Source organism: Pseudorasbora parva, chromosome 6 (assembly GCF_024679245.1).
Source record: "Pseudorasbora parva isolate DD20220531a chromosome 6, ASM2467924v1, whole genome shotgun sequence".
In the NCBI taxonomy this organism is placed as follows: domain Eukaryota; kingdom Metazoa; phylum Chordata; class Actinopteri; order Cypriniformes; family Gobionidae; genus Pseudorasbora; species Pseudorasbora parva.
The window spans coordinates 3,414,497-3,441,456 of NC_090177.1; the positions used below are offsets into that span (position 1 = coordinate 3,414,497).

The 26,960-nt window shown below is 42.0% G+C and overlaps 1 protein-coding gene across 3 annotated transcripts in view; it reads right to left on the minus strand.

Annotated features, from left to right (window-relative positions):
• Positions 1–26,960, minus strand: part of lmnl3 (lamin L3) — a 53,905-nt gene that overhangs the window by 19,433 nt on the left and 7,512 nt on the right. For 2 of the 3 annotated variants that reach the window (XM_067445375.1, XM_067445376.1), the window contains exons 2-6: positions 23,408–23,564; positions 19,110–19,241; positions 14,130–14,300; positions 2,266–2,391; positions 287–507 (exon numbers count right to left, since the gene is read on the minus strand). In XM_067445375.1, the coding sequence (XP_067301476.1) occupies positions 287–507; positions 2,266–2,391; positions 14,130–14,300; positions 19,110–19,241; positions 23,408–23,564 (807 nt within the window). The remainder of the gene's footprint in view (positions 1–286; positions 508–2,265; positions 2,392–14,129; positions 14,301–19,109; positions 19,242–23,407; positions 23,565–26,960) is intronic. The other variant, XM_067445378.1, reaches the window with a different exon arrangement.

Below are 26,960 nucleotides of genomic sequence, written 5' to 3' on the forward strand. Positions count from 1 at the left end.
ACTGACCGACCGACTCACTCAATCACTCACTGACCTACTCACTCACCGACTGACTGACCCACTGACTCACTCACCCACCGACTCACTCACTGACCGACTGACCCACTGACTCACTCACCCACCGACTCACTCATTGACCGACTGACTGAACGACTAAATCACTTACTGACCGACTCACTCACTGACTGACTGACTGACCGACTCACCCACTGACTCACTCACCCACTGAATCACACACTCACTGACCGACCGACCCACCCACTCACTAGGATCAAAGAGGCCTCACCGCTTCTCTTCGCCCTCCAGCATCTTCCGGTAGGCGTTGATCTCCATGTCCAGCATGAGCTTGACGTCCAGCAGGTTCTGATATTCCTCCAGCTGCTCCTGCATCTTCTGCCTCAGGTCCGCCATCTCCTGCTCCTTCTGGGAGAGCCGATGCTGGTGCGACTGCCTCTCGCGGTCCAGCATCTGCTCCAGCTCCTGAACACGAGCCTCCAGCGCCGAATTCTGACCAACACACGACCAACATTCAGCGCTTATACACAGCATAAGACTCCTCATTTCAGAGCAAAGGGGCGGGGCCAGGTTGGCCTGGTGGTTGGGTTATTTAGTGGTGGGCCTGGCTGGGCCTGGTTGGGTTAGAGGTGGGCCTGGCGGTTGGGTTAGTGGTGGCCCTGGCGGTTGGGTTAGTGGTGGGCCTGGCGGTTGGGTTAGAGGTGGGCCTGGAGGTTGGGTTAGAGGTGGGCCTGGCGGTTGGATTAGTGGTGGGCCTGGCGGTTGGGTTGGTGGTGTGCCTGGGGGTTGGGTTAGTGGTGGGCCTGGCGGTTGGGTTGGTGGTGCGCCTGGGGGTTGGGTTAGTGGTGGGCCTGGCGGTTGGGTTAGTGGTGGGCCTGGAGGTTGGGTTAGTGGTGGGCCTGGAGGTTGGGTTAGTGGTGGGCCTGGCGGTTGGGTTAGTGGTGGGCCTGGCGGTTGGGTTAGTGGTGGGCCTGGCGGTTGGGTTAGTGGTGGCCCTGGCGGTTGGGTTGGTGGTGGGCCTGGCGGTTGGGTTGGCGGTGGGCCTGGAGGTTGGGTTGGTGGTGGGCCTGGAGGTTGGGTTAGTGGTGGGCCTGGCGGTTGGGTTAGTGGTGGGCCTGGCGGTTGGATTAGTGGTGGGCCTGGCGGTTGGGTTGGTGGTGCGCCTGGGGGTTGGGTTAGTGGTGGGCCTGGCGGTTGGGTTAGTGGTGGGCCTGGAGGTTGGGTTAGTGGTGGGCCTGGAGGTTGGGTTAGTGGTGGGCCTGGAGGTTGGGTTGGTGGTGGGCCTGGAGGTTGGGTTGGTGGTGGGCCAGGAGGTTGGGTTGGTGGTGGGCCTGGAGGTTGGGTTAGTGGTGGGCCTGGAGGTTGGGTTAGAGGTTGGCCTGGAGGTTGGGTTAGTGGTGGGCCTGGAGGTTGGATTAGTGGTGGGCCTGGAGGTTGGGTTAGTGGTGGGCCTGGGGGTTGGGTTAGTGGTGGGCCTGGCGGTTGGGTTGGTGGTGGGCCTGGAGGTTGGGTTGGTGGTGGGCCTGGGGGTTGGGTTAGTGGTGGGCCTGGGGGTTGGGTTAGTGGTGGGCCTGGGGGTTGGGTTAGTGGTGGGCCTGGCGGTTGGATTAGTGGTGGGCCTGGAGGTTGGATTAGTGGTGGGCCTGGAGGTTGGATTAGTGGTGGGCCTGGCGGTTGGGTTAGTGGTGGGCCTGGAGGTTGGGTTAGAGGTTGGCCTGGAGGTTGGGTTAGTGGTGGGCCTGGAGGTTGGGTTAGTGGTGGGCCTGGAGGTTGGGTTAGTGGTGGGCCTGGTGGTTGGGTTAATGGTGGGCCTGGAGGTTGGGTTAATGGTGGGCCTGGAGGTTGGGTTAGAGGTGGGCCTGGAGGTTGGGTTAGTGGTGGGCCTGAAGGTTGGGTTAGTGGTGGGCCTGGAGGTTGGGTTAGTGGTGGGCCTGGAGGTTGGGTTAGTGGTGGGCCTGGAGGTTGGGTTAGAGGTTGGCCTGGTGGTTGGGTTAGTGGTGGGCCTGGTGGTTGGGTTAATGGTGGGCCTGGTGGTTGGGTTAGTGATATGTATAATACAAATCAGCTCTTTTCTCACAGTGTCTGAAATGGTTCTGCACTGCTCTGATTGGTCAGTTGGCCCAGTCTGTAGTAATTAGTCTGCTCTGATTGGTCAAATGGGCCAAAAAAAGAACCTTACTGACCCCAGACTTTTGACTGATATTGTGGGCGATGGTCAAGATTATACAGGGAAACCCCTCAGATCTTTACCTGTCTGTGCAGGTTGTTGATTTGCAGCGACTGAGACTCCAGACGTAGTTTGGTTCCCGCCAGCTCTTCTCTCGTCGAAGAAGCGAAGTCGCTGTTTTTCACCGCCGTTTGCTTTGCGTTCTCCAACTGCAAGAGAAACCAATGACACCGTTACTGCAGACCAACGAGACCCCGGAGAATAGTCTGGTCTCTGACGCATGACTGAGGTACCATGAAAGACAGACGCAGTGAAATTAAGCGTTTTCTGTGTGTCCCGATTACAGCCGCTTCCTGTCGCCGAAATCCCTGAACTACTCTTCTCCTGCCGACTATCTCAATCTGAGAGAATAAACGCACATGCAAATCTCACTGCTGTAAAATCCTCCCTCACTCGGTGCCTTTAATGCATGAAAATACTCTGTGATGTGTCTTTTCTAATATCAAGGAAGTACTTCATGTCTTGCTCTTGCAGTCTCTTTTACAGTTTCATTGACTGTAGCCGAAAGCTGCTTTCTTGCTCATTTTATACTGTATAATGTCCACAGCTGAAAGCTGGAGAAGTAAGAAATGTAGAACACTATTTTACAGTGTTTTTGTTACTTATGTAACCTTAACGATAGGAATAACAGTAATGCATAATTACATGCAACTAACCCTCAACCAAACCCATGTACTTGCTAAACATTACGCAGTACTTAAATATATAATTACACTGTAACAATGGCACCTTAAAATAAAGTGTAACCGAAATGTATTGCCACTACTGACTGGCAGTGTGTTTCACACTTGTGCACACTGGAAAAGAGAGAAAAACTTCTATAACCTTACATACACACACACACTGATGTTTATATTCACACATAGCCTACATACATATACACATATATATATATATATATATATATATATACACACACACACACATATACACAGAAACTGATTCTGAACGAACTCGTCTTTGAGATGTTTTCTAGTATGATTTCTTTTGTTTTCCTACGCATTTTTAGTCAATAAAATGTTAATACAATAGTACATATTTGACTATTAATTTTGTGACATTATAAGCGAAGCCGAGCTTCCCTTAAAGAAATCGCCACTGATATAATATATATATAATGCGCAACGACTATTTTATAACCGTAACGCAAATTTTGTAACTGATTTTTGTAGTCTAACCCCGCCCCCATTTGAAGATAACGCTTAAATCTATGAATAACGTTCATAATCCCACACGTCATGCCGATAAAATAGATAGCAACATGCTTATCTTTCTTTATGATCATTGTATTACACTTAATAATAATAATAAAATAATAATAGATTTATTATAATAGATGATAATAGATATTCAATAGACTAATAATATATCATATTTAATTATAGATTTTCAATAGACTTGTCTTGAGCGTTCACTGAAGCAACGTTAACCATTAAACAGGATTCAGGACCAGTTCATACTGTATCTAACAGCCCATTTCCTCAAATAAAAGATAGGCCACTAAAATCAGCGCGTTGCGGTTGTTGTTCGTTACCACAGCAACTCTTGCGTGTCTAGTCACACACACACACACACACACACACACACACTTGAACGTGGCAAGAAAAGCTTGAATGTGTACAACAACTATACATTATTTAACCGTATTTTCTTATCGTTATGATGCCGATTAAGCAACTGTTCAAGTGTAAAGTAACTTAGGTCAAAATTCATATAACGTTTCTCTTAATCCGATATAACGTTTCAAACCGCATTGTCCTCATAACCAGCAGTTTAACAAACATAAGCAAGCGTAATTGTTTTCGTAGTTTAACATTACATATTAGAAAATGTTTTTGTGTAAGCTCTCATATCCCTCACCTCGCTCATCTTTGCCGCGCGCGAGCGAACCAACGCATAAACCTGAGGTAAAATTCGCTGCAGATATACACTGTTCAAAATAATAAATTAATAATAAGATTGAAAATTAATATGACGGTAATTTAAAAATACAATAAAAAACTGTAAAAAAAATAAACTAAACAAAAACAGCATATCCTTGCTTAAATGCATGACCGTTTCGCCAAACATTCTTACATATTCGGGTCGTTAACGGATCTATATTTAACATGGACTAGTCTCTAGCTGTCGCTATAATATATAAAACTCCTGTCCTCGTTAGAGCTCGTTTACTAGTAGGCTACATTCAGCATCTGACTCGCCATCACGCTTATTCTCCAAACTCTTTTTCAACATCTTCAAAATCAATATTTTAATCACTGACAGTTTTTTGAGCACATTCATCATCAAGTGACATTGACACTAATATTTGATTGTGTTTAGTACTTGCTCTCTGCTGTAAATCACTGAGCCATCAAGTTTTGCTGATTATAATCATTATTGTTTCGATTTCTCTCTCAGGTAATAGTTATATAATACTCATATATGAGTGAAACGTCAATTCATCATTGCATATCAGACATTGTCCCCTTGTGGAATAAAGGTAAATTGCACCTATTTCGTCATTATAGATTAATTTATTAATTGATTAATTCGGGTCGTTAGCAACCGATTCAATATTTTTTTCTTGTTATATTGTTTAAAATGGATTGATTGAGGAATGCTAAGAAGGTTGATGTCTAACTTTAAAAAAAGAATAAGTAAGAGAGGAGTGAATGACCTGAGGTATGCATTTAAGGGTTAAAGGTGCAGTGTTTAAGTTTTAGTGGTCATGATTTTGCCATGTGAATTGCACCCGCACAGGACAAAGGTGCTGTCATGTGAGACAGCAGAGACTAGTCTTAAAGCCATTTTTTGTCTGTCTTGGTGAGAGAGAGCGAGCACGAGAGAGCGACAGAGAGAGAGTGTGCATGCAGTATCTTACCACGCAGAATCAACGCGCAACGTTGTATTTTCCTGTCAAAATACCAGAGTTCATTTAGAATTATTCAGCTTTTAAGAACAACCAGTAGATAGGCCTAACAAACAGGAGCTAATGCGCAAATGGAAATCTCATTGGCTACCGCTCATCTTTTCCTATCCTTGTTTTGATTTCATCAAATCAGTTCAAGCAAATGCTGTCAACGTGATTAATATTCATGAACCCAACTTATATATATATATATATATATATATATATATATATATATATATATCATGGGCGTCGGAACCATTGTGTGTGTGTGGGACAAGACCCACCCACTTTTTAAGACCAATGATATTGGCCCCACTCACTTTTATCGTCTCTAATTCAGCACATGTCTGTTTACCTTGACTACCCCTTAACCTAGAAGCTTATTATTAAACATGTTAAACGCGTTATTTCCCCTTTTCTAATAGTTTCTATTTTTGTATTGAAAATAAATACCTTTCCGATCTGATATGTGATGGGGAAAGGGAGTAGAGCGAGTGTGGCAAAAGGCGGATTCGAACCTCTGATCGATTTGCGTCAAAACTTAATGCGTCTTACCCCTACTCTATAACCACTACTCTATTAGACTATTGGCATTGATTGGATTGAGGTCTTTTTGGTATAGGAAAGGGACATGGCCTCAAACGCACCATAACGCAGGAAATCACATCTATGAAATCATTTTTTTCTGAAAAATTGCATGGAGGCGATCAGCCTGTGGCACTGCTGAGGTGTTATGGAGGCTCAGGATGCTTCAATAGCGGCATTAAAGGGGCGGTGAAATGCTGTTTCATGCATACTGAGCTTTTTACACTGTTAAAGACTCTGATTTCCATCCTAAACATAGACAAAGTTTCAGAAACTAATGTTGGACGTTTGATGGAGTATTTCTGTGTCAAAAATACTCCTTCCGGTTCCTCACAAGTTTCGGAGAGTTTTTTTTCGAGTATGGGTCGACTTGACGTTAATAAAGAGCGGAAGGTCCTTGTATGGGCCGTACGGGCTCTTCTCCCGGTAGGGTGCGCGCGCGTGACTAGAGCGAGAGAGGAAATGCACACCCATAAACACTCTCAGCTGCAGATCCAGTCGTCCGTGAACACTTGTCGTTATAGTCCGCGCCGCGCTCCACTTTATTCCTATGGGTGACGTCGAGCGACTTCAACGCTTCAGCACAGCATTCCGGGAAGGCAGCGCTGCATTTGAACCGATTTGAACGCAGAAATGCTTCAGTCGCATCGCAAAGTGGATCTCCACACTCCAAGAAGTGTGTTTTTGACGGAGCAGTCCCAGCGATAAAGGTTCGGTCCTGCTTTGGAAGCAGCCGGTGAGTAAAACTGCTTCAAATGTCTGTGCTGTCGGCTATCGTCGCGTGAGTAAACATCAGTAAACGACACGATCGCGTGCTTCGGTTACTGTTCTCTGTATAACGTTACACTAGTCTGACGTGCAAAACCGTTTTGCTTGCTACTGCTAAGGTTTAGTCGCATACAATAGTCCATAAACCGAATCATGTCCTCATAAACTGAGAGCAAAGACACAAATGTTGACAGGCCACTAAATACGGTCCATACCACAGAGACGGACGTCCTGCTGTTGTTGCTTCTATTTCAGCCTCCGAATGATTCTGGATCATATCTATTAGCTGAGATCGATAGCCATGGGCTTCTCCACGCTTGAGGACCTCACCACTTTGCGCGCTCGTCATTCTTTAGCTCCGCCCACTCGATACGCCTCCAGCCGCTCGTTTTTTTCCGGAAAGACTCGGTACAGCCCATATTTCTTTTACAAATATAATAAAACTAAAGACTTTTCGGAGATATGAAGGATGCAATACTACTCTATAGGTACTCAAGATTGACATGAGATTGACTGAAACAGTGTTTCACCCCCCCTTTAAGCTCATCCAAAGTGTTGGGTCTCGCGTCTCTCAACTTTCTCTTCACAATATCCCACAGATTCTCTATGGGGTTCAGGTCAGGAGAGTTGAGCACAGTAATACCATGGTCAGTAAACCATTTACCAGTGGTTTTGGCACTGTGAGCAGGTGCCAGGTCGTGCTGAAAAACTAAATCTTCATCTCCATAAAGCTTTTCAGCAGATGGAAGCATGAAGTGCTCCAAAATCTCCTGATAGCGAGCTGCATTGACCCTGCCCTTGATAAAACACAGCGGACCCACACCAGCAGCTGACATGGCACCCCAGACCATCACTGACTGTGGGGACTTGACACTGGACTTCAGGCATTTTGGCATTTCCTTCTCCCCAGTCTTCCTCCAGACTCCGGCACCTTGATTTCTGAATGACATGCAAAATTTGCTTTCATCCGAAAAAAGTACTTTGGACCACTGAGCAACAGTCCAGTGCTGCTTCTCTGTAGCCCAAAAGTGTCTTGACCTGGGGAATGCGGCACCTGTAGCCCATTTCCTGCTCACGCCTGTGCACGGCGGCTCTGGATGTTTCTCCTCCAGACTCAGTCCACTGCTTCCGCAGGTCCCCCAAGGTCTGGAATCGGTCCTTCTCCACAATCTTCCTCAGGGTCCGCTCACCTCTTCTCGTTGTGCAGCGTCACTTTTTCCTTCCCACAGACTTCCCACTGAGGTGCCTTGATACAGCACTCTGGGAACAGCCTATTCGTTCAGAAATGTCTTTCTGTGTCTTCCCCTCTCGCTTGAGGGTGTCAATGATGGCCTTCTGGACAGCGGTCAGGTCGGCAGTCTTACCCATGATTGCGGTTTTGAGTAATGAACCAGGCTGGGAGTTTTTAAAAGCCTCAGGAATCTTTTGCAGGTGTTTAGAGTTCATTAGTTGATTCAGATGATTAGGTTAATAGCTCGTTTAGAGAACCTTTCATGATATGCTTATTTTTTGAGACAGGAATTTTGGGTTTTCATGAGCTGTTTGCCAAAATCATCAGTATTAAAACAATAAAAGACCTGAAATATTTCAGTTGGTGTGCAATGAATCTAAAATATATGAAAGTTTAATTTTTATCATTACATTATGGAAAATAATGAACTTTATCACAATATGCAATTTTTTTAGAAGGACCTGTTTATATATATATATATATATATATATATATATATATATATATATATATATATATATATATATATATATATATATATATATATATATATATATATATATATTAGGGCTGGGCAATTTAACGCATTATTATCATGTTAACGCATTAATTAATTAATGCCGGCAATTATTTTATCGCGCATTAACGTAGTTATTTATTATTATATTGAAAGGCCGTTGCTCTGCCTCTGAATACACACACAGACAAACCATTGGTCAGGAGAATACACACACAGACAAACCATTGGTCAGGAGAAAACACACACAGACAAACCATTGGTCAGGAGAATACACACACAGACAAACCATTGGTCAGGAGAATACACACACAGACAAACCATTGGTCAGGAGAAAACACACACAGACAAACCATTGGTCAGGAGAATACACACACAGACAAACCATTGGTCAGGAGAAAACACACACAGACAAACCATTGGTCAGGAGAATACACACACAGACAAACCATTGGTCAGGAGAATACACACACAGACAAACCATTGGTCAGGAGAAAACACACACAGACAAACCATTGGTCAGGAGAATACACACACAGACAAACCATTGGTCAGGAGAAAACACACACAGACAAACCATTGGTCAGGAGAATACACACACAGACAAACCATTGGTCAGGAGAATACACACACAGACAAACCATTGGTCAGGAGAATACACACACAGACAAACCATTGGTCAGGAGAACACAGCGCTGTCTGTAGCCGAAGCCAAGGGCTGGCATTCTTTGTCTGGGACAAATAAAATATATTACAACCAGAAACGCGAGAATGATTCCGATTTTTTTGTTGTTACTATTAGATTCAATGTGAACAGCGATTGATGAGTGTCTCTCTGCCTCTGGTACGTTAGTCGCGTTGAGGCTCGCGCTGCCGGTCTCTTTGTGAGAGACATTCGTGGAGAAATCAAAACAATTGAGCAGCGATATAAACTCACAGAAGAAACATACTGAGGGAAAACTGAGCTTTAAGTTACTTAAAATTTAAATTCATACAACCTTTTTTGTTCCATTTCACCCATGATTTCACAGACGAAAATAGAAAGCAACACTCAGCGCTGTGTTTTGTTACTAAATGACTCAGTGATTTGAATGAATCATTTGAATAAACGACTCAATGACTCGCTCATGAAGACGATCACTCGCTGCCCCCTATTGGCGGTTATGTTTAAAAGTATGATTGCAGGTTTTATTGAGAACATCAATCTTATAACATTATTTATTGCAGCTGTATTTTTTGCAGTTTAAATGATTTAATTTGATTGGTAACAGCCTATAGTGTTTTTACTATTATAACTGAATTCATTAATCAAATGTAAGAATTTAACATGAAAGATAATGCATACATTTAATACGATTTTAAAAAATGGCCTTTATAAAATTAAATACCGCCCTGGGGTGAATATCACAAATATGCAGATTTAAGTCGGCCGATGTTAAAGCTGACAGAACACTGATGAGAATATTACTACACAATCAATATATGTAGACCACCAATTTAATTTAATTTGAATAAATTAATGTTTAAGTTGATATTTACAAGAAATATTGTAACTGTTACTAACTTTTAACTGCTGTAAAAAGCACCTTATTTGTTTAAAGTGTTTGGAAACCATATGTCATTGCACTTTTGTTCATATAGCAGCACTTTTAAAATAAAAGTATGCAATACACGTTTGTATTCATTATTGAATTTTGCGCATACTGCGATTAATCACAGAAAAATCATGCGATTAATCACGATTAAACATTTTAATCGTTTTTTAATCGTTGCCCAGCACGATATATATATACATCAAGAAACAATATCTTGAAGGGTTACTTAACCGATTAGCATATGGCTTTGTATCAGCAGAAACCCAGGAGTATATTCAAATGATCGCAGTGGGATTTTACAAACCTGCCTGATCAACTGAGAATCAACACAAAAATAAGATTTTGTATATAAATGCACTGCTATATTTAACAGCTTCAGGTGAGATCATTCTCAATGCCTGGATCAGATAAAACTTCTGATACGCAGTTCATAGGGCTGCCATTGACTCCCATAGGGGAGGAATAATAATAATAATAATAATAATATAGGAAACTAACAGATACAAGAGGGGCTACAGACCTTTCAGGGCTTGGCCTCATACAATAAATTTCAAAATGGTGGTCAGGTGGTTCATCCGATCCTAACATATCCAGTATCCCCGGATTCGGCATGACACGAGGAATCTATAGAAACCAATGTTGACTTTCTGACAAACAGTTCAGAAGATATGCGCAAAAATAGCCATTTTTCTTTTCTCATAACCCCTACACTGTAAGAAATTATTTAGAAAAAAAGTTACCTGGTTGCCTTAATTTTAAGTTCATTGAAATTAAAATTTTGAGTTATTACAATGAACATTTTTAGAGCTTCGGCAACCTTTATTAAAATATTATTAAAAGATTTTGTAAGCATATTGGGTAATTGTGTGTTTTATTTGCTATTTTCATGATTTATCACATTTTTTATGTGGTTCAGATTAGGCATGTGCCGATATCAATTTTTCATGTTGCGATTAATTGATGAAGTTTTATCACGATAAACGATATTATCACGATATTGCAATAAGTTGCAAAAAAAAAAGTGTTGTCATAGCATAACAGCTTTAAGAACTATATTTGTAAGAACAAAAATAACTGAATGTTTAAATACAATAATGCACCAAAAATATATACAGCTCTGGAAAAAAAATTAAGAGACCCCTCATTGAGAAATCAATGTTAAGTGGTCTCTTGATTTTTTTCAGAGCTGTAAAAGTACAATTTTCAAACAGATTAAAGTGCAAAAGAATTAGGCTATAAAGAACAACAGGTAGGCTTACAAATTACAATAAGGTCTCATTAGTTTATGCATTAACTAAGATTGAGCAACAGCTACATTTGGTACAGAAAGTATAATGTTTTTGGTAATGTTAGTTAAGAAATACTGATCATTGTTAGTTTTATCTTAGGTCCATTAAAAGTTATTTTGATTTTGATTTTAATGTTATTAAAAAGTAACTAAGAAATTAACAAAGAATGATTAATTCTTTATAAGTATTTTTCATTGTCAGTTTGGTAATAATGAATTAACAGGTTAACTAATGAAGCCGTATCTCAAAGTTATACTGAACAATAACAAATAATTAGAAGAGTTTTAATTATTAGGGTTGTAGTCCAGATTAAAACATAAAAATGTTTACATTTGAAAATAAATAGCCTATTAAGTCTTTAAGTGTTAAGTATTTGGTTCTGTGATGAACAACATTCGGATTACAAAAACGAACGGCTGTTTTAAAAACTACACGCGTTTTTTTGTTTGTTTGCTGGTTTCCGGGGTAACCGCTGCATTCTGCAGTTCATCAGCGCCCTCTGCTGTCACTGAGCGGCACTTCAGCAGCGTCTCCTTAACCGGTTCAGTCATGAGCAAACGCACGTTGGGCTTGTTTATATCTGAGCGCGTGTCCCTTTGACGTAGAATACAGCGGTGTTGAGCATTTATACGGTTGATGGGCAAAGTATTCTTGAGTGCATTATAAAAAAAATTATAAATTGTTAATAAATTATTATTTACGATATTTTAAAGTGCCCACGATAACAATATCGTGCATATTCATTATCGTGATAAATCGCATTATCGAAAATCGGCACATGTCTAGTTCAGATAGAATAATATTTTGAGTTTCTATTTATTAAACAAATTTCCTTCATTGCATCAACTCAAATTTTTAATTTCAATAAACTCAAAATTAAGGCAACCAGGTTACTTACTTTTTAAAAATTTTACAGTGTAGGAGGTGCTGTTCCCAACTTTCACATGGACCCACAGATCATCGGTCCGATAAAAAGAACCCAATTTTCGTTTCGATTGATCAAAGTTCGGCCGAGATACAGCCTCAGAACCAATTTCGGGTCGACCTCGTTAAGTTCGAGACACCATAACTTTTTTTCCAGGAGGACAAAACATTTGGTTCAGTTATTTCTGTGTGGCTCAGTCCAAAGATTCTCTCTGCCAAGATTTGTAAAAATTGGACACATTTTGAAGGAGTAGCAGCATAAGAACTGAATACTGTACTTTTCAAAAATCACCATTACTGTAATGGGCAGAGCCTTAATGTAATATGGAATGTGATCAGCATGAAGAGAGGAATCAGATGTACGAAGTTTCATTTCTCTACTACAAATGGTTCAAAAGTTATAACAGTATAAATGTTGAATTTTTGAACTGGTGGTGGCGCTATGGAGTTGGTCTTAGAGACTCCATATTTGGTCCATTATTGATAATGTCTCTACAAATGTCCCAAATTTCATTATTTTCCTACTTACGGTTCATAGGGCTGCCATTGACTCCCATAGGGGAGGAATAATAATAATAATATAGGAAACTAACAGATACAACAAGGGCTACAGACCTTTCAGGGCCTAATTGCTAAAGTTCTATCATTAAATAACTCTTGATTATCATACCATAGTCTAATGTTTGATTGACTGACGCTAAGAGTGTGCGTTCAGATATTTAAAGAGCTGTGCCATTTTAAACAGAATGGCGATTCTATTGCCAAGATGAGCGTAGAGGGTTGTATATACATAAAGAATTTATAATTTGAGCTTTTTGTATAAATAAAACAGTGAGTTTGTGTGACATATGAGGACATAAATGTGTATAATGCCATGGGTATGACACAGGTATTACAGGAGAGGGTGAAATATGAGGACATTACCCATGGCCCCACTTTACAAAGGCTTATAAATCACACAGGAGGAGTTTTTATGAGAAAGTAAAAATGCAGAATGTTTCCTGTGATGGGTAGATTTAGGGGCAGTGTGTGTGTGTGTGTGTGTGTGTGTGTGTGTGTGTGTGTGTGTGTGTGTGAGAGATGGTAGGTTTAGGGGTAGGGACAGTGTAGGGGGATAGAAAATACAGTTTGTACAGTATAAAAACCACTACGCCTATGGAACGTGTGTGTGTGTGTGTATGTATGTACGTACAATATAAAAATATCAATGTATGCATATAGTTATGTATAATTTTATCTTAAAGGTGCACTATGGAGCTTTCCGTCCACTGGAGGGCGCCTATTGAAAACAAATCGTAGTTTGATGACGCAAAGTGTGAGCGCAGCATCTTGGGACATGTGGTCTTCTCATCACAGCCGGTGGAAAATAGGACTCGGGCAGAAATCACGTTCATGCATGCGGTTATTAACGTTACTGTAGTCTAAAGCAGAGCAGGACCGAGTGTTGTGGAGCTGAGCACGGCCGCTGGAGCGATTGTTAAACAAATACCCGCCTCGCGAATACTGGGACTTTTATTATGACGGGACGGGACACAGTCGCCGAGCGCCTGCACAGATCCGCTCTTCCGGTTATGATTATGAGGTAATGCAGCTCTGTTTATCATATTAGATACATTTAAGTGTGTTCAAAACGATGTTATGACGTTACTCCGTGCGTTCACTTGTTCACACTGCTAAGAGTAAAGCGCTCCTGCCAAATAAAAGCCGAAACCGAGGGTAACGCAGATATGACGCGATTGACAGGCGACTCCCTCAAATGCAATGTTGAAACGTCCCTGTCCTCAGTTAAAATAGCAATTTTCTCACAATTTACAAATAGTTGGAAACTTCTGGGATATTGTAGGTACTCAACTGAACAAAATATATAACACCGGCCTAGTGGTTTTTGGATGTTTTACTGCAAAAATACTACATAGTTCACCTTTAATATTTTTGCATATAATACATACATTAATTTCACTCATTATTTATTAATATTACTAGTATACAAGGAATATTAATAAATAAAATATATGAAAAATACATTTTCTAAAAAGAAAAAAAAAGTAACAACACCACTTGGATCAAACGTCGGCTGAGCTTTACCTTGGCAGCGAAGGTTTTCTCCAGCTCCTCTTTGTACTGCTGGATCTGAGCCTCATGTTCCTCTCGGAGCTGCTTCATGGCTTCAGCTAATTTACCTTCAAACTCCTTCTGTCTGCCGCTGTCCAGCTCCATCAGACGGCTCTCGTGACGGCTGCGCATCTCCCGCACCTCCTGCACACACACACACACACGGTCACAGAGCTCCACCAGGGGTCCATTCTTCGTACCTCGCTTAACACATCCGAGATGATCTGACAGATCCCAGATCTTCTAATCCTGATAACTGATCTCTGGCTAATTTGGTTCTTCAAACAAATGTACGGATTGGATTAAAATATCCGGATGAAGTTATCTGAGATCACTGCTCGTTCTTGTGTTCCCTAAAGAGGGCAGATCATCGATACTCGAAACCATGATAAGCAGCGATTGGCTGGCAGCAAGACAACGTAATGACATCATATAATTAAAAAAGGCCAAAAACTTGACAAAGAAAAAAAGAAGAAAAACACGAATTCTGGACCTTTATGAGGAAACAAACAAACAACCAAACTAACATAAAAGTTAGATTAAATGTGCACTTTTTTGATTCCCACTGATATTCACGATTTTTTAGTATTTGTACACACTTTACATTATTTCAATTTTTAATTTAATTTTTAATTCCATTTGAAGCAGATTTGCTACATGACAGTATTAATTAAAGTTTCTTCACTGCAAAAATGCTTTTCTTACTTGGTATTTTTATCATGTTTCTAGTCAAAATATCTAAAAACTCTTACATTAAGAAACATTTACTAGACAAGCAAAAATTAGTCTTGTTTTGGGGAAAAATAACTCAACATTAAGAGTTTTTGCTTAAAATAAGATAAATAAGATAAATAAATTAGGATTATTTTTCTTACCCCATTGACAGATTATTTTGCTTATTTTAAGAAAAAAACAAGTTATTTTTCCCCAAAACAAGACAATCACTTTTTTATTGTCTATTAAAGGAACTGTATGTAAGAAATGTATTTAAATGAATCATAAAATGGCCCTGATATGTCTCTAGACATTCAGAAATCATGTTAATGTCAAACACTTCTATCACTGACAGCAGGAGTCCGGCAGGATATTGTCATTATAAAGTTGTTGTTGCCCTCAGCTGATGTTGATGATGTCATGTTTGTGTTTTGGCCTGAAGCTCCGCCCTCCACCTAATCGACCAATCACAAAGTCAGAAGTGGGTTGCCAGATCTGCTCTAGTTATCACATCTGCAGCTACAAACGTTCCTGCAGATCCTGCAACCAATCTGGCAACCTCGAGTCAGGGGGAGAGGGAGGGGAATACATCTGCAGTACCAGTTTTGGCCACAATCTTACACACACTTCCTTTAAATACTTCTTATTTTAAGAATTTTTAGATGTTTGGACTGGAAACAAGACAAAAATACTAAGTAAGAAAAGCATTTTTTGCAGTGCTAACTGTCAAGATTAAGTTATCTGCATCTCTTGCACTGCATCAAGCCATCCCATAATATCCTTCATCGCTCAAATTAATGCACGTCTCAGATTTACTGTACAATGTATATAAACCTCCAATACAACTATAAAGAAATTATTCCATCACAAATAAATCTCTCAATCAAGTGACTGTGTCTATAGTATCATACGCACCTTTTACACAACATTATAATATTTTCAAATAAACTTTTATATTATTATTATTTAAAAGGATTATTGCACCTGGTTCAGTAATGATCTCTTGTAATAAAGTAGCAGTGGCTGGGACAGATTTTAAGCATCATCTAATCCTGTTTACATGAAATAAGCAGGTTTAAGCTAATGGAGCTGTTGCTATAACAACAAATCCAGGATGAGCGTCGAAGAACCAAACAATCCGAGATCGAGCCAAATCCTCAACAATCAAATCCGGCTAACCGAGTTAAGCCGGGTGCACACCGTGCGATTTTGCCCACGATTTTGCCGTCTGAGACCAATTTTGCAAATCCTAAAAGATTCCTCTGATCAGAGGCTAAATTATGAAGTCTTTGATCGTTAGTTTGACATGTTCACCGGCAATGTTGGGGAAAGTTACTTTGAAAAGTAATGCATTACAATATTGAGTTACTCCTTTAAAAAGTAACTGAATGCTTTACTTAGTTACTTTTTATGAAAAGGAATGCGTTACATTACTTATGCGTTACTTTTTTTCACCTGGGCGGGGCTTGTTTTTTTATATAACAAAAAAGTTAAATTTTTGTACAAATGTAAAGAACCTTTTACACCAAAAGTAGATAAGCCTCAGGTAACACTTATTTACCCAATAAAAACAAAAGTATTTTTTTGCATATGGTTTAACGGAATCATTAAAGGTCAGCCATCGGTCAATAAAGTGAGATTGAGTGCATAAAAATATTTGATTTGTTTAACATATTTAATTTTTGGAGATTTGCATAGTATTCGGATTTTGAATTTCACCGATTTTATAAATTGAGCAATACTGATTTATTTTATTTTATTGTGTGCAAATGAGGTTAGTGAATGCACAATCACATTTAGCCTAGAACTACAATAACCATCACGCTTACACACAACGACTCCACGCTTACAATTTATCACAACTTGGGGACAGGAGACGTCAGTCAATAAATGTGAAAAAGTAACTTGCGTAACTTATTTGAAAGAGTAACTCAGATATTTTGTTGTACATTGTAAAAGTAATGCGTTGTACATTTTAAAAGTAATCTGATTACGTTACTCAAGTTACTTGTAATGAGTTAAGCCCCGTTCACACCGCCAGCGATTTTGTCACTGCATGTCGCCAGCGCCAGAGATTCATGTCGCTAGTGGGCGTTCCCACTACGGGTTGCATATAAACGTCATTAAATATATTTGTACTATAGTACCGTTTTTATTACTAGTGTTTTGCAGAACAGAGCAAGTTATTAGAATACATACACACTGTACTGTAATAGGTAGACCATATTGCATGCAGTTTAGTCAAAACTTACTTTATATCCCCACAATCCCAGACACGTTTTTCCATGCATAATTTTTTTAATGTGTCTCTGTATGTAGGCTACACAGAGACATATTATAAAGAACAGGGGGCTTGCTAAAAGCTAATATCAACAACTCCTCCGGACACCGCAGTAGTAGCAGCAGTAAAGCAGACGGATCACGTGCACTCCACTGACTTCACTCCTATTGGTTGTCGCTCGCGAAAATCGCTTCTCGTTTGTATAAAGTTGAAATTTCTGAACTTATGTCGCGTGTCTCGTGTCGCATGACACGCCCACATTCTGTCGCCAACGGTCACTGTCGCTCGTGTCGCCAGCGCTCCATTGAAATGAATGGGATCGTGTCGCTTTGTCGCTGGCGGTGTGAACGGGGCTTTACCCCCAACACTGTTCACCGTAGAGATGGCTCAATACCACCATTTTGGCTTCGGTACGGTACCACAATCTAACCCTTATGAAAGGAAAAATATTTACCAATATATTACTTGAAATATATTATAAATACATGGAATAATATATTGATGGTATTATACAATATATTATATATTCCTGTAATATATTGCAAAATATACAAATGATTGCCGCTTTCATATATTGCAATATATTAAAGAATATAAATATTAAATCCAATATATGTGAATATATTGCCTAATGTATTGCATGATATTTCCAATATACTGCAATATATTTTTGTTTCGTAACCGAAGTACCGATATTAAATCGACACCACACGGTCTTAGCGCGGGTATATTGCACGCTAATGAGAACAATTATGCAAGTTTTGAGTTTATAACGTGGGAAATTACCACAAATGTTTATTAGTAAATTAATCAGCAAAGCTTATCACATCAAATCAGTCATTTGAAAACTTTCTTGTGAGAATAATTTCAGCAAAAATCTCAAAATTAGCAAATTGCTTCTGGTTTCAAAAGACATCGCACTAAACTAAAGCAATCCTCATAATCCGATTCAACATTTCACGCTCGTCTCGGGACGGAGAACGGAAATCATTTGAACACGCAAGAGATTTTATAGCATTTCGTAATAACAGTTACAGGAGATATGAGCTCATACGACACACACACACACGCCTGTCACTTAGAGCTCGCACATTACACATTAAGTTTCCTTAAACAGTCAAATACACAGAATTATGTACAAATGTCCGTCTTTAGTGAGTATTCACATAAACACAGTCGGGTGTGTCTAACGTGAATGTAAATAGTGCAATAGTGCGCGTGCAAATATAATGAGATCTAAACGTTATTGGTTGAACGAACGCTGGAGATTTTGTGATATTCGATCTTATGTTAGGCTGTGTGTGTGTGTTGATCAGTGTTAAAGAAAATAAATGTCTAAATGAGATGGTCTGAATGATCACTGACCTGTCGATCTCTTCAGAAGTCTTAAAGTCAGGATAGTGACAGAGTCTTCTTGGCTAGGTCTGATGGTTCTTCATCAGTTTTATAAGTAAAGTCATTACAAATTTCACTTCTACTCCTCTCTCTATTAATTCGTTTTGGGCATCTTGAGTGAGATTCAACTGCTTTATCCATTTTGTTGTCACATTTGCCGGTTGTTTCGGGTCAGTTTGGGCAGCGCGCTGCCATCTAGCGGTGAACCTCGGAACAGCAGCATATACCGAAATGTGCAAAATCATGATATCGTTACGTTTTAAATAAAATATATACCGGTATTTTTCCAGTACCGGTATACCGCGCATCCCGGCAGTCGATTAATGACCGATGCGATCAAATTTTACCTCAGACAAAATTCTCTGGCAGAAGATTTGGCGCACAATCACACTGCAGGATTGTGCGCCAAATCTTCGGCCAGAGAATTTTGTCTGAGGTAAAATTTGGACTTCTCCTACAACGATTGTCAAATATCTCGGTTTCTCAAGACAAACTATGACCAAAGTTTAACCACGTACGAAGAACGGGCCTCAAAACGAGGACTTGATTCAGGTGATAATCACATTAACCTGTTCGCCGAGATGCCTCTGGAAGTCCAGCTGTTCCTGAAGCGTCTGGATCTGGTTTTCGGCATCCACTCGACGCAGAAGCTCAGAGTTCAGCTGGGTTTTGACGTTCTGCAGGGCCGACTCCAGCTGAAAGGCAGAAGAAGAGCTCACAGGTACCATTTATGGAGGGCAAGAATGATGGCATTAGCGTGCCATTAATCACAAACTAATCCCATTAACATCTGCCCCTTGATCACCCCGTCCTGAGACCAACTGTGAATGACCACAGACTCTCCAAACCAGTTATGCCATGAGGCTTAAAGGGTTAGTTCAGCCAAAAATGAAATGTCTGTCATTAACTCCTCTCCCTAATGTTCCACACCCGTAAGACCTCCGTTCATCTTCACACACAGTTTAAGATATTTTATATTTAGTCCGAGAGCGTATGCAAGTGTATGCACACTATACTGTCCATGTCCAGAAAGGGAATAAAAACATCATCACAGTAGTCCATATGAGACATCAGTGGGTTAATTAGAGTCTCTTGAAGCATCCAAAATACATTTGGGTCCAAAAATAACAAAAACTACGACTTTATTCAGCATTGTCTTCTCTTCCGGGTTTGTTTTCAATCCACGTTCATGACAGAAAGCTCTCGGACTAAATATAAAATATCTTTAGCCCCGTTTCCACCACAGGAACTTTACCCAGGAACTAGGAACTTTGGGTGGTACTTCGTGTGTTTAGACCGCAGGAACCAGGGTAAAATTGAAGTTCCGGGTAAATATTTCCCCCTCCAAACGGCCCTGCTCGCGAGGTAGTACTTTTTCAAAGTTCAGGAACTTTCGAGGGCGGGACTTGGGCGCTGAGCATGCTGATTGGTTTAGCTCACGCAGTTCAACCGGCATTTTTAAAAGTCTTTTGCGAGGTTCGTTCTGCGTTCAGTAAATATCAGTCTTGCTCTCTGTCTGGTGGCGCGCGGTCGTCTCAGCCATCTCACGTTCAATGTCCGTAATAGCTGATAATAATATACATTGTCATTTTAAATCTAGCTTTACAAGCTTTCTGAATATGCTGCAGCTGCATGCTGCTGAATCTGCATATTAGTGCTCTTTTCTGTCGTTGTTAATTACCTCTTTAGTAAACCTATACATAACCAGCAAAAGCAGCAAAGCTTGAATCTCTTCCATACTCGTTATTATTTTTTTTTCACCATGTAAACGACCTGACCGATTACTTTTAAGTGTGTGTCCTTACATGACGTGATAGCGCGCGCCGCGCTCATGTTGACAAGAGAGGAAAGTACATTTTTCTGAGGGGTAAACTTTTTATTTCGTAAGTTATGAAGATAATGTTGGAGTAATGACACAGCGTATATTGCCCCAGGCAGTTTTTACTTTAACTGCGCCTGACAGAAGATTTTTTTTTCTGAGATGATTATTACACTTTACAACAAATAGCTATAAATAATACTGTATTAGTCCTGGTGGCCGTTAAGAGTTGCTATGGCTACAGTAAACACACTCCAGCTGCTGGAGAAAACAGCGTTGACATTTTTGGTGCGGCAGACAAACTGCATGTGACAAAATGATTGCGATTGAAAGTCATCACATGTAAACACCAGATCGGTTTACATTTACATTTACATTTACATTTATGCATTTGGCAGACGCTTTTATCCAAAGCGACTTACATTGCATTTTAGGTACACATTTTACATTATCATCAATTCTTAGATAACGTCTCATCTAAACAGTTCACTAAATCTTTCAATCGGTACACACACAAATGATTACTGTCCTTCACTGATTTGGAGGAGCAGTCGCGCGCAGTCCTACATCACCGGACTAATTTGCCTAATCTTCTCGGAACTTTATCGCGGTGGAAACGCAGACAGCTGCAGGTCTGGGGGGAGAAAAGTTCCTGTAAAAAAGTTCCTGGTACAAATTGTTCCGGGTAATTTTGGTGGAAACGGGGCTTTAAACTGTGTGTGAAGATGAACGGAGGTCTTACGGGTGTGGAGCGACATTAGGGGGAGGAGTTAATGACAGACATTTCATCTTTGGCTGAACTAACCCTTTAAAGCCGCTAAAGATGGATTTTGGCATTAGCATATATTAGCAGTATATATTATTCAGGGTTGGGAAGGATACAAAATACATCCTTTAGAGCAGGGATGGGCAACTTCGGTCCTGGAGGGCCACTGTCCTGCAGAGTTTAGCTCTAACCCTAATCAAACACACCTGATCCAGCTAATTAATGTTTCAGGATTTCTATAGAAATCTACAAGTGGGTGTGGTTTTTGATTAGGGTTGGCGCTAAACTCTGCAGGACAGTGGCCCTCCAGGGCCGAAGTTGCCCATCCCTGCTTTAGAGACTCATTTGTAACATATTAGACTACACTTAATCTAAATACTTTACAATACTAATAAGGTATAAAACACAACATAGGACGTAGAAGGATTTTTACTCTTTAATTGCCAAGCTCTCTCTCTCTTCCCCCATCATGTGGACACGCCCTCTACTTCTGATTGGCTCACTCTCTCTCCTCCCCCCGTCATGATTAGACACGCCCCCTACTGCTGACTGGCTCTCTCCTCCCCTTGTCATGATTAGACACGCCCCCTACTGCTGACTAGCTCTCTCCTCCCCCCGTCATGATTAGACACGCCCCCTACTGCTGACTGGCTCTCTCCTCCCCCCGTCATGATTAGACACGCCCCCTACTGCTGACTGGCTCTCTCCTCCCCCCGGCACGATTAGACACGCCCCCTACTGCTGACTGGCTCTCTCCTCCCCCCGGCATGATTAGACACGCCCCCTACTGCTGACTGGCTCTCTCCTCCCCCCGTCATGATTAGACACGCCCCCTACTGCTGACTGGCTCTCTCCTCCCCCCAGCATGATTAGACACGCCCCCTACTGCTGACTGGCTCTCTCCTCCCCCCGGCATGATTAGACACGCCCCCTACTGCTGACTGGCTCTCTCCTCCCCCCGGCATGATTAGACACGCCCCCTACTGCTGACTGGCTCTCTCCTTCCCCCGTCATGATTAGACACGCCCCCTACTGCTGACTGGCTCTCTCCTCCCCCCGTCATGATTAGACACGCCCCCTACTGCTGACTGGCTCTCTCCTCCCCCCGGCATGATTAGACACGCCCCCTACTGCTGACTGGCTCTCTCCTCCCCCCGGCATGATTAGACACGCCCCCTACTGCTGACTGGCTCTCTCCTCCCCCCGTCATGATTAGACACGCCCCCTACTGCTGACTGGCTCTCTCCTCCCCCCGTCATGATTAGACACGCCCCCTACTGCTGACTGGCTCTCTCCTCCCCCCGTCATGATTAGACACGCCCCCTACCTCTGACTGGCTCTCTCCTCCCCCCGTCATGATTAGACACGCCCCCTACCTCTGACTGGCTCTCTCCTCCCCCCCCCCCGTCATGATTAGACACGCCCCCTACCACTGACTGGCTCTCTCCTCCCCCCCCCCCGTCATGATTAGACACGCCCCCTACTGCTGACTGGCTCTCTCCTCCCCCGTCATGATTAGACACGCCCCTACTGCTGACTGGCTATCCTCCCCCGTAATGATTAGACACGCCCCCTACTGCTGACTGGCTCTCTTCCCCTGTCATGATTAGACACGCCCCCTATTGCTGATAGGCTCTCTCCTCCCCCGTCATGATGAGACACGCCCCCTACTGCTGATAGGCTCTCTCCTCCCCCTGTCATGATTAGACACGCCCCCTACTGCTGATAGGCTCTCTCCTCCCCCGTCATGATTAGACACGCCCCCTACTGCTGATAGGCTCTCTCCTCCCCCGTCATGATTAGACACGCCCCCTACTGCTGATAGGCTCTCTCCTCCCCCGTCATGATTAGACACGTCCCCTACTGCTGATTGGCTCACTCCATCCCCTGTCACGATTAGACACGCCCCCTACAGCTGATTGGCTCACTCTCCCCTGTCATGATTAGACACGCCCCCTACTGCTGATTGGCGTGTTGTGCTGCTTGGCCCAATCCTCTTCCGACAGCGTTTCTCAGAAATCACTGCAGCTTTAAATATTGCAGCGCACTGAAGAAGCTGAACAGGACTAGGGATGGCTTAAACTGATGGCGATACAACTTATTTTGTTTTCGATACGATACCGATACTTTCAAGGCCGGTATCAGCGATATTTATACCAATATCAATACTTATAAACTGAAATTTTTAAGTATTATATGTACTAAATTACTACATTTACTATTTTCGGTTTTGTGACCGATGTGAATAGCGCGAGTGTTTCATGTTCTGGACTCACATTATCCAGCTGAGTCTTGAGATCCTGAGCGTCGCTCTCCAGTCTGCGGTTGGTGGACACCACATTGGCATAATCGGCTTCTTTAGAGTTCAGCGCGGCCTCCAGAGTCCTCCAGTGTCCGACAGCCGTGCTCAGCTCACACTCTTTCTTATTATTCCTGACACACAAGCAAACTAACGTCATATTAGGGTCACTAGAACACGCAGAACTACGCAGCAAAAAGACAACTTGAAGGAGCACATTTTACACATTATTTACCAAATATAAAATAATAAATGCATGTAAAAAGTCTTTGAGGTGTCAGTCTATGACTTATTTTATCAGTGGCCTCGATATTATACAACAGGCAACCAATTAGCATAATAATTATAATAAAATCTTCCACGATTTCACCATTTCTTAATCGCTCCTTGTTCTTGTGCTATTCTGGATGTTTAAAGAACTGCTGTGAAACCCATTCAAATCACAATTAATCAAATCTAATATAAAAGCTTTTGTTTACATTACATATATTTGTGTGTGCACACATACACACACAAACACACATATATATAATGTTGTGATTAATAAATTTGACAGCACTATTATACATATACTTGTTAAATTTATTTCACAGATTATGCAAGATTATCACACTTTTTCTTGCAAATGTATTGTAAGGCTGGAAAAAGCTAGTAGATGCCGAAATGTCTAATCGCTCTGAGAAAACAAAGGAAATTAGCATCTGAACTTATTCATACAGTTAGAGTCTCTGTCCGAGACGACATCACACTGAGTGAACCATCTATGAATGACACTAATTTACATGCCTTTCCTTTCACATGAAACTTCCCCCAAACTCCTGCTCCCCCAAACTTGAGATCACCTGAAATGCACCAGAAATCTCTTTGTTACAATGTCAATCCACACGATACAGTATTATATGTGTTTGATATCATTTGAAATGTCTCGGTGCGACTGGTACAAATATCTCAACTCCACAGAAGTACACTAGAACATCATAAACATTTAAAGAGTTTAAAGATATCTTTCCTTGGTGTATGGTGGGTGTGGCTTTCAGCCATTTGGCCTCTCTTCTAATCAGGTCTATAGAACTTGATCAATGCCAATTCCTATTGTGAACTGGTGTTTCCATTTGAAAGAGTTTCAAATGGTTCTGGGTATGTATCTGGTTCTGGGTATTTAAGGAAATGTTGCAAAGAGCTCAGGGCTCGATACTGTACTCAGGTCAGCCCGTAATGCTGGACGTTTTAACCCATGCAGCATTATGTAACCTTGATAAGTCAGGTATACATCTCATTCTTTACTTCAGAGTATTTGATGTGAAGTATAGGCTACCTTTGAATTGATTATGTAATTGGCATTATACATTTACCTGACTGTTAATAAATTTATTGTTACACTTTGATTGATTCTTTCTGACTTGCTCTGGAATTATTCAGGTTACGAACGGACATAATTTCAACAAAGGGTTAAACGGAATAATTAAATGTGTACTTAAACTATTAAATATAAATGACCATATAACCAATTGGCATTCCAACCTAAATTCTAAATTATGATTAAATGGAGTCAGATTAACGAGGAATTGGAATAAAATCCCCTTTTGCCCCGCTGAAAAGACCGAACGCGCAGCGAACTTCACCCGCCGATCGTTAGCCTCCATTGGGACGATTTGGGCGGCCTTACAGTATGTTTTATTAATAAACAGGCTAAAGCACCTTTGTTTGCTGACCAATTACTGATCACACAAATTAGGGCTGCACAACTAATCGAATTTATAATCATGATTACGGTTACAGGCGTCACTATTATATTTCCATTCAAAGGTGCAATTACAAAAGTCCACTTACCGGTTTACTTCACATGCGGGTTTCTACAGGTTATCTTTAGGGTTCTCCCCCGTTGCTTTAATTTAAGTATACAATTATAATAGTTGTACTTTATTTGTATTATTATTATTTTTTTAAAGAAAACAAACCAATATTTTGACATTTGAGGATTAATGGCAATTAAAAAAAAAAGTTTAGAGTGTTTTAATATAAGACATGCAGTCGCTTCAAACTGTGGCATACAGCTGCTCAACATCATTCAGTGTAAATTATGATAATCATATAATTCATAAAGAACAATTACAATTTCACAGGAATAATCGTCATAATCTTGCAGCCCTAATACAAATGTTAATTGAGTGACTTCTTCACAGCCCCATGAGGCCTCAGGTATGTGTGTGTGTGTGTGTGTGACGGGTAGGTTTAGGGGCAGTGTGTGTGTGTGTGTGTGACGGGTAGGTTTAGGGGCAGTGTGTGTGTGTGTGTGTGACGGGTAGGTTTAGGGGCAGTGTGTGTGTGTGTGACGGGTAGGTTTAGGGGCAGTGTGTGTGTGTGTGTGTGTGGCGGGTAGGTTTAGGGGCAGTGTGTGTGTGTGTGTGTGTGGCGGGTAGGTTTAGGGGCAGTGTGTGTGTGTGTGTGTGGCGGGTAGGTTTAGGGGCAGTGTGTGTGTGTGTGTGTGGCGGGTAGGTTTAGGGGCAGTGTGTGTGTGTGTGTGACGGGTAGGTTTAGGGGCAGTGTGTGTGTGTGTGTGACGGGTAGGTTTAGGGGCAGTGTGTGTGTGTGACGGGTAGGTTTAGGGGCAGTGTGTGTGTGTGTGTGTGACGGGTAGGTTTAGGGGCAGTGTGTATGTGTGTGTGTGACGGGTAGGTTTAGGGGCAGTGTGTATGTGTGTGACGGGTAGGTTTAGGGGCAGTGTGTGTGTGTGTGACGGGTAGGTTTAGGGGCAGTGTGTGTGTGTGTGTGTGGCGGGTAGGTTTAGGGGCAGTGTGTGTGTGTGTGTGTGTGTGGCGGGTAGGTTTAGGGGCAGTGTGTGTGTGTGTGTGTGTGTGTGTGTGTGTGGCGGGTAGGTTTAGGGGCAGTGTGTGTGTGTGTGTGGCGGGTAGGTTTAGGGGCAGTGTGTGTGTGTGTGACGGGTAGGTTTAGGGGCAGTGTCTGTGTGTGTGACGGGTAGGTTTAGGGGCAGTGTGTGTGTGTGTGTGTGGCGGGTAGGTTTAGGGGCAGTGTGTGTGTGTGTGTGTGGCGGGTAGGTTTAGGGGCAGTGTGTGTGTGTGTGTGGCGGGTAGGTTTAGGGGCAGTGTGTGTGTGTGTGTGGCGGGTAGGTTTAGGGGCAGTGTGTGTGTGTGTGACGGGTAGGTTTAGGGGCAGTGTGTGTGTGTGTGATGGGTAGGTTTAGGGGCAGTGTGTGTGTGTGTGTGATGGGTAGGTTTAGGGGCAGTGTGTGTGTGTGAGACGGGTAGGTTTAGGGGCAGTGTGTGTGTGTGACGGGTAGGTTTAGGGGCAGTGTGTGTGTGTGACGGGTAGGTTTAGGGGCAGTGTGTGTGTGTGTGACGGGTAGGTTTAGGGGCAGTGTGTGTGTGTGTGTGACGGGTAGGTTTAGGGGCAGTGTGTGTGTGTGTGTGTGTGGGGGGGGTAGGTTTAGGGGCAGTGTGTGTGTGTGTGTGTGACGGGTAGGTTTAGGGGCAGTGTGTGTGTGTGTGTGTGACGGGTAGGTTTAGGGGCAG